At 38.5% G+C, this 9,117-nt stretch overlaps 1 protein-coding gene across 1 annotated transcript; it reads right to left on the bottom strand.

The window, feature by feature from the left end:
* Positions 1–1,516: 1,516 nt before the first annotated feature.
* On the bottom strand, positions 1,517–8,849 carry LOC102024744 (chromosome unknown open reading frame, human C15orf61). Its single transcript, XM_005393689.2, has 2 exons — positions 8,415–8,849; positions 1,517–4,090 (listed from the first exon to the last, which is right to left on the bottom strand). The coding sequence occupies exons 1-2, from the start codon at positions 8,758–8,760 to the stop codon at positions 3,963–3,965; spliced, it is 474 nt and encodes a 157-aa protein (XP_005393746.2). The 5' UTR covers positions 8,761–8,849; the 3' UTR covers positions 1,517–3,962.
* Between the last annotated feature and the right edge of the window lie 268 nt (positions 8,850–9,117).

Consider the following 9,117-nt stretch of genomic DNA (forward strand, 5'->3'; position numbering starts at 1 on the left):
TGGCTAAATATGTTTTAGGGGTTTACCTATGTCTTTATTAAAAGGAAAAAAATCGACACCTGAGCTCCAATTTATGTTGGGAAAATAATCTGTAGACTGTGGTCCCTACTAGTAACACTTTTTATTGTCGGGAGAGCTCTCATGAAACATTTTTGGAGCACATAAAATAGTATGCAAGTGAAATGTCGCAATTAAGATTTGTGTTCTATCGATTGTGCAGCTTAAGTAATTTTTCATTACTAACATAAGATTTAATAAATATAAGTAGTTAAAGATTCTGACTTGGCACTAGTCATTAGCATGTAATTGAACTAGTAAAAAAGATCAGTTAAGGCTGTGTTGATTACCACCTTATCTTTGAAAGGCAATTAAAGACCTCAATCATTGCAACAAGATTTGATTGTGCAGCCTTTATTGGACATTGATCTTTCAGCAAAGTGCAGTTACATTTTCCATTAATTTACAGTAACACAGTTTAACTCTGATACCCTACACTGTTGACCCAGGTGAGATGTAATGCTAAGTACTTGTTTAGGTTAAGATACTCCCAAACATCATTACTCTCTCAATGCTAAGTGCTGAAAAAAAAGGAGACACCTGATCTGCTAGCTTTAGGATAAGGTTTCTGTTATCTGCATTTGCTTTTAAGTGAAGTGAAATCAAGATCCTTACCTTTTATGCCATCCCAAGCATTCAGACATCTTTCATTCTTCAGTAGATGGAAAAAATATCTCATCAAAAATTATATGCTGTACTTGTGGTTTTGGGTGAACAGAAATGGAAATAACATGAAACAAAATATACTTAAAATAGATATGGCTTTTAATAACTAAACATGTTTTAATTTTTACTGAAGTAAACACTTAGTAAAACATTAGTGGTCAAATATGTGTAATAAAAGAAATTTTAACTATTTGTACAATTTGGTATTTTAGGACATCAACATTGAAAAACCAGGGCTTTTTACATATGCAGCCACTTTCATTCTCCTAATTGTTACTGTGTCTTTATAGTGGTTTATAACCTACAGACAAGCTAGGAATTTTCTCCCAATACTTGATAATTGATTTGAATAGAAATAAGAAAGGAGATGCAATGTTTTGTACTAAAGACACATCTTTCAGGCATTTGGGAGGCTGAGGTAGGAGGATCACTGCGAGTTTGAGGTCAGCCTGGGCTACAAAATGAGTTTAAGGCCAGCCTGAACTGCACAGTGAGAGAGACTGTCTCAAAAAGACAAAAAAAAAAAAAGAAAAAAATTTTGTTTGGATTATTTTAAAGACAAAGAGCCCATTAAAGTGTAAGAAGCAATGTGAATTAGTGGTTTCACTAACCAAGAAACTTCAGATATCCAGAAAGGAGGGCTCACGCAGGTCCCTCTTTGCCACCTTAGGTCACTAGGCATTGGCACAGATGCACACCAACTGTCTTCACCATGTCTCCCTCTTGCTGCATTTCTGAAATTCTTTTTGTGATGAAGTCCTTTATCAATACAAATACAAGGAACATAGGAATGTGGATTTCAAATATAGATCTTTTACTAAAATAAAACACTTGCGCTTACAAGCATAACCATGATACATTTTAAGGTAGAAAGGTGTCTTGTTCTGTTCTCAGGTTACAAGTGGAAAAACCAAGACACAGAAGAATTAGCCATAGGTCAAAAAGATAGCAGACACTTAAAAGAGACTCAGCCTCCTGGATCCCAGCATTCATACTCTATCCCTTTTACAGCACAACGCTTCTATGTAACATGCAACTTTATTTTTTTTATTTTTTAAATTTTTTTTATTTTTTGGTTTTTCTCCGGTACCGGGAACCGAACTCACGACCTTGCGCTTGCCAGGCAGGCGCTTAACATACAACTTTAAAGACGCAATCTAAACCTTTACTGCTCATCGGGAGGCAATTTTCATACTAAAACGTTCACTACAAGACTTAATAAATCCAGTGAATGATATTTTAATTTTTGAACTATGCCCTTAACCATCGTTCAGTTCATCCTTCACCATGATCAACTCCATAAGAGCAAGAGGTCTATTGATTTTCATGTAATACAAGAAAATATTACATTTGCTTAATTGTTACACAGTGAGCACAGCAGACAAGAAATCAAGGCTCTGTTTAATGCTGCAAGCAGCAAAGAATTACAGAGATCAATATGGTAGTTTGTCAAAGATGTTCTCCAAGGAGACTTCCCTATCACCATATGGACAAGAAGTCACACTGACCGTAGCTATTGAAAAACAGGTAAGCAGAGTCAGCAGTACAAATTATCAGAAATCAAACAGGTCAGTGTGAAAAGAAGTACAACTCTACCGAAAAGCTGCATTTATAGTCTGGTAATTAAAAACCATTTTATCAGCCCCTTGTGTCGGGACCAAACCTTTACAGCAAGTATTGACAAGATCAGCAGCAATGAATGAGCAGTATTTGACTTAAAACTTATGAGCTATAGTTATTTAACTTTGTCCATTACAGAGGAAATCAGTTCTAGCTTTCCTTGCAAAATGCTAATAGTCAGTTTTATTATTAATGAAGCTTAATGTAACACTATCTCCTTTGTATAAGCCATTCGTTTAACTGGTGTCAAGTATGTTCTTCTGGACTAAATATATCAGCATAAGTACTTCTTTGATTAAAGTGTTATTTAGAATTGCTTTTAGACAAGTGAATACTACATATATTTGAAGAATAGTTTACTCTCTGTAGCACATTTTAAATGACTACTTTTGTGGAAGCCAGTTTGTATTAGTTCATTATTTTAGCGCTTTCACCTCCATTGCTTCTGCTTTCTCTACTGACTTGCCAGGAGTAAGAATTCAGTGTTGGTTATATTCAATTTTATAAAATGTCTTCCTACAAAAATGTAGGAATGTAGCAGAGTATCAGCAACACATTAACATAAAATGATATATAATGTATGTTTGTAATTATAGGAGAGATCATAAATCTTAAACACCCATTGGTTTAGAAATTAAATAGTTCTACTTAGTTCTCCCTAAATTACTCCAAATTTCTGAAATTTACCATTCGCCTGGGTATTTTGTGACTATCCCCAAGGATAAATTTTTTAAATGACTTTGCTTTCAAAAATGCAATTAACTTAATAAAATTCCAATGCAAAAGTGCCATCAAGTCTTTAAAATTTCGGCCCACTTCCCATTGCCAATAAGGCTATGGATATGTACCATTTCAGTTAATTGCTTTTATAAACAGTTGCCAAATTTATTTTTCTGGGTCTTTCTAGAACTTAATTGTTGCTATAGCTTTATTGGGATGCTATTTTAACTTTTAGTAAGTCTTAATTTCATTCACCTTGATGCATTTATATTAACTAGAGTTGTTATTACATTTAAAAATACTATGGCATTAGCTTCTCTAAACAAGAAGTTCCAGCATTTTTTCCCAACCCTCTCCTACAGATAAATGGCACAAGAGGTTTATAACATCTCCATGCAAAATCCTGGCAGCTGAATGATTTAGATTTCACACTGCAATTAGATTCTCATCAATTTTTGGATTTGTCAATGATATTATCTCCACCATATACCCTAACGTCCTCTACTTTTCCCACAGACATTATATAAAAGATTTCCCCCCTCTTTTCTATGTGCCTCTATATTTTTTATTTAGAGCCAATTTAAATTGCTAACACCCAACTACAGAATCTATATACATAATAATCATTTTTTGTCTGTAGTTCAACCTCGTCCTAGGGAAACACTGGTGGGAAGCTTCATGTGTTTCTAGTTGCCATTAGTGAAACAGAGAATGTGCTATATAACAACGTCTGAAAAGCTTTGCCTCTTGAGGGCAATGATTCATCTTAAAGAAGTAGACAGCAGAGAAAGAAAAAAGTGTTTGCAAAAGTTTTATTTTAAAGGATCAAAAATAAATATTGCACATACACACAAGAGAAAGTCCACTGATACTGTATCTGTATTCTCTAAAGCACACTTTCAATACATGGCACCTTCATCTTCTTTATTTAGAAAATAAATTGTTATTGGTCCATAACTGGTATGCACAGTCTCTGTGACTCTGGCGAATAACCAGGAGCCAAGTCCATATAATAAAGTTGGAATACCTAGAAAACAAATGGATATGTTATTTGTGAGCATCAGTACTTATTAATCATGTGCCCATGTATTTGTCATGCTCCTAATCATGTAACAATCTTCTGCAGTGTTGACAAGTTATAACAATATAGAAATACAACAATATTGATAATGATTGTTTAAGAACAATTACTCATATATGGGCCTGGAAATTTTTTAAACTATCTAGATGAGGCTGATATAAATATTAATTCAAAGCACTTTCCCAATTCATTTTCTTGAAGTAATTATGAAGTAATTCTTTTCACAGATAAGCAACTGGAAAGGAATATTCATTAATTTAGTTGTAAACACTCCTGATTATTAGCCTTAAGCTAGAATTACTAGGTCAACTTTATTGTCCTTTCAGTTAGATAGCAATACTGATGGATAAAGTAATTTTTGTACAATTTAAAAAGAAATTGGGTCAAATAGCTGTCTTCAAAACTAAAACAAAACCTTATTCCAAGGAGGAGTTTAGTGTAACAGGCATAAAAAAGCAATGTATTTTCTTTCTGATACTAATATATTTGTATTTTCACAAATGAACTAAAGGCTACCTTATTTCAACCTATTTGGGATAAGTATTAGTAGACTCTAACACATAGCTTTGGCAAACTTGATATTCATTGCCCCTTGTCATACATGAAACCAAACACAATACCACCAAGAGATATGGATTAAGCACTCATATGTACATGATTCTATGGTGGACACAAAACAAACTTTCATAATTCCTATCTTTTTAAGGCACTTATTTATAATCAATGACTATTAACACACAAAAAACATGCATAAAACCACAGATGCATGAGTTAATAACAAATATTGTATACTCTACGTAAGTATTAATTTTATTGCTCCCATGTGGGAAAAGGCAGAGAATTTAAAAGGATAGCTGCACATCTGGAAAATCACTTTCATTCTAGTTAACAGGGAAATCAACACATGTTTAGGGCCGATCACGTCACTAAGTTTTTGTCTTATTTTTCTGAACAATGTATTCACTGTGTCATGCTCTTTCGGAGTGTGTTAAGCGTGTTGGACCAGTTTGTGCTTATTCTCCCTGAAGCAGTATGCTAGGCACTGTGATGCCACAGATTCACCCAGAGAAGCATCAGTAGCTGACAGGAAGAAGAGGAGGAGGAGGAGGAGGGAAAAGACACTCAGGCTGCCACTTTTTTTTATTTTTAGGAATGTACTGGTCACAGTTTATTATCTCAGGGTTCCCTAGAACTCCTATGATCCCTTTATAGTATTTTTGCCTTCTCTGCTCTGCACTGCCCAAAAGAATCTCTAAATACCTCAAGGCAATGTCGCAAAAAAATGCACAAAAACTGGGATAATAAAGTTACTTATGAATCATTTATTCAAAAAATAAAAAGGCAGGGGGTGTGGGTGGGTGGTGGAGAAGAGAAGCACATACACAAGATAGGCAAAAGTGAGGAAGGAGTATGGGGAACAGATGAAATAAAAATAAAAATGCCGTATCAAACGAAATGCCATATCACATTTCCAAAAAATGAAAATCAATGGGGTGAGGAAGAGAAAAATAGGCTCTAGAAGCAATTATTAATTTTCTAAATATACTGAGAGTGAAATATATAAAAGGTCCCTTTGAAACCAAAACCAAGTAAATAAATTTAAGGAATGGCTGGTGACAATGAGAATTTTGTATGTTTTATAGTATTTATCACTCGAGACCATACTCATAAGTGAAATAAACCAGATGCACATGTATAACATTTACCACAGTTTTCAATTAAAATATTGCCACTTTAAGAAATTCATACTTGTGAAAATCACACAAACAGCTAATGTTTTTCAACTAAAATGTAGACTGATTGAAGATTACCAGTTTAATAATAACTATAAAATCTCTTATTAACAACTAAGAACAATTTCAGTAACGCTGTTTGACAGGAAATAGTTTTGATATGGGAGTCAGAAATTCAATTTTTTTCCTACGATATATTTATGCAATGCAGTCAGACTAGGATAACCAAGTGGGAAGATGTGCCACTTTATGTAAAAGTATTCTTTGTTTATATGTAGAACATATGCTTTAAAGTCTTTAAGAATCCATGAAAAATTAAAAGTTTCCCAGACTGTCTGAAACATAACATCAAAATGAACTTGAATATAAGTTCTTTACATAATATATCATTTTGAACCAGCTAAACAGTAGGTAAACCACTGTCAAATTAAGCACTTAAAAAAAATTAGAACTTTGTAGTAAGTCTCTGATTACCCACTCATTTCAACGGTAAGTTGCTCTTCTTAAATCTCAATCTACTTCCCAGCAGGATACTCAGACTGATAAACCATCAGTAAAATATCAGCTCCCATTGAAGGGAGCTGATGAAAGCAAAGGAGAAAAGGAAAAATGGGTAAACAGAAATCTTTATTATTTACAAAATGGAAAAATGAATTACTCTCATAACTACTAATTTGAAAGGGAAGAAGAATAAAATCTTTACTGTTCTTATTAATAGAACATGTACTTGATGGTCCAAAGGAGCAATTTACATCACAGAATGCAAAAGGATGCTATTATCAATTTCATATTCCTTTCCATCAGGAAAAAATAAAAAATAAACCTTACCAAGTTAGTGAATATACTAGCCTTTAAAAAGCTCAGGAAAAAAAATTCCCTTTAGCAGTGTAAGATAATTTGTATTAAAGCATACACAAGCAAAAAGTTTTCTCTTTGCTTAACTTAAAACTCCTATTTTCATTTAAGTAAGATTTTTGGAATTTCCAAAAGACTATACAGATCATTACTCAGTCTTCCACGTAAAAAACAACTGGGCATGGAATTATTTCTTTTCTCAAGAGGTCTTACTTTTTTTTCTATGTGGAAAATGTTCTGAGTATCCTACTTTTGGGGGATGTCTTAACATCTGTATTTAGGAGAAATCTCTAACTATTAAACTGATCTTAAACAAAACGTTAAGTTCTAAATTGTGACTTTTTTTTATTTAAAAAAAGGTATTTCAGTGAATATGGTTTACGTACAACTGCCCATTACACTTTTCCTCCTAATCTATTACTGTACATTTGGGAAAGAATGATTTCTTCTGATTCTGAAAGTGCTAACATAAATTCATTCTTCTGCAGTTCAGCCATCACTTCAGTCTTTCCAAATAATTTTGAATTGAGTTTTTGAAATCACCTCACTTTTCTACTTCATAGAAACCTCAAAACTGATGGCCTTACTCTGTGCAGTCCATCAGCTAAATAGTCAGGCCTATTTTAAAAGGATCACACATTGCTAAATAATCTTGTCCTTTCTGGAATGAGCCCAGGACAGTCCCAGTGGGAAGCAGGGTTCAAAAACCCCTAAGCGACATACGTGAGTTATTATAAGCAAAAATACATGTGCCGTATTTAACGGGTTATCAGGTCACATAATACTAGTATAGCTGCACACGATTTAGTGTTAACGCTGGCTTTAAAACGCTGGTTGGATAATATGGTTCAGCTCTGATCTCTAGATCGTGAATTACTGAAATCTAGATTTTTCTTTAAGCTATTAATAGGTCCAAAACATCTTGAGGCCTTATTCTCTGACCTATAAAAAAAGTCATGCCCACGTTCCCGTCTCTTCTGTCACGCAGCCAAAAGAAAATAAACCTTCCGAGAGTACTCCTGAGGATTAGAATATTTCCAGGAAAACACCTACATGTTAACGGGGGAGATTCTTTTGAAATACTTCGTAGGCCTAGCACCCAAGGAAGCTAGTATGTCTGGTTGAAAATCTTTAGTGCTTTTTAGTAAAACAAATTTGTGGCGATTTCACATAAAGAAAACAAAGAAACCTAAAAAGTAGTTTCCGTTTTGGCCGTGTCAAGGAAGTCACACTGTGATGCTCCCGGGGAAGAATCCTGCTATGTGCCCTAAGACATTCGTGACTTGAGCCACTTTCGGGGTATGGGGACGCCTCCTGCCACCCTCCCGGCTGCCCAGCGCGCGGGGAGGGGGGTGGTCTTGCCTGGGAACAGGAAGGAGGGTGGCCTGTCCTCTCCCCAGGGGTGATGGTTGGGGGAAGTCCTGGGGACACGTCCACTTTGGGGGAGATCAGCAGCTGGACAAGCTACTCCTGGGGAGACACAATGGACCCGAGCCACCGGCCAGCCCGGGGTGGCCCGGGCAGCGGCGCGGACCCCGCGGGGTACTCCAGCGTCCCTGCGCCCCGGCCCCGGCCTCCATGAGCCCGGGCGTGGGCGCGATCGTTTGTCAGTGCTTGTGGACAGTGGGGCGCCCTCGGCGGGGCGCGCGTCGCCGCGTCGGGCCCGCGGCCGCCCCACTCACCGAAGTTGACGACCTTGAGCGCCGTGAAGAAGCGGTTCTGCGCGGCCAGGTCCTGCCAGGGCGCCCTGGAGCAGTGGTACTTGATGAAGGGGAAGCAGCCGGTGCGCAGGACGTGGTAGTTGGCGCCCTGCACCGGCCAGTTGAAGTGCGAGAGGCCGAACTGGTCGTTGCGGACGGCGCGGTAGGGCACGCAGAAGGACGTCCAGTGCGGCAGGCGCCGCTGCTCCAGGTGCCGCGTCAGCACCTCCGAGGCGCGGGGCTTGGCGCGGGAGGCGGCGCCCGAGGCCCGGGGACCCCACAGCAGCAGGCGCAGCACCGCCTCGTGGGCCCTCCGCACGGCCTCCATGGACCGGCACGCCGAGCGGACCGGGCCCGTGCCCGCGGCCGCCTCGGGGACGCGCGCCACGAGGAGGCGGGGCCTCCGGAGCGCGCGTGCGCGTGTCCCATCCATTCCCCGCGGCGAGCGACGGGAACGCCCAGCGGGCGGCGCGCGGGTGCGCGGGAGACCCCGGGGCGCTGTGGCGCGTGCGCACTGAGGACCTCTCAGCGTCGTGCTGAGTGGGGGTGGGGCAGGGGCGGCGGGTGCCTGGCGTGAGGGGCACCTGCGCGGATAGTTAGGTTGTTACCTGGGACTTCAGGTAACTTTTAGTAACGTGGGGCTGGGGAGGAATTCATGGAGGGTTTTGTTTTGTTTTTGTTTTTG

This window comes from Chinchilla lanigera, unplaced genomic scaffold (assembly GCF_000276665.1).
Source record: "Chinchilla lanigera isolate Chin_1 unplaced genomic scaffold, ChiLan1.0 scaffold00049, whole genome shotgun sequence".
Lineage (NCBI taxonomy): Eukaryota > Metazoa > Chordata > Mammalia > Rodentia > Chinchillidae > Chinchilla > Chinchilla lanigera.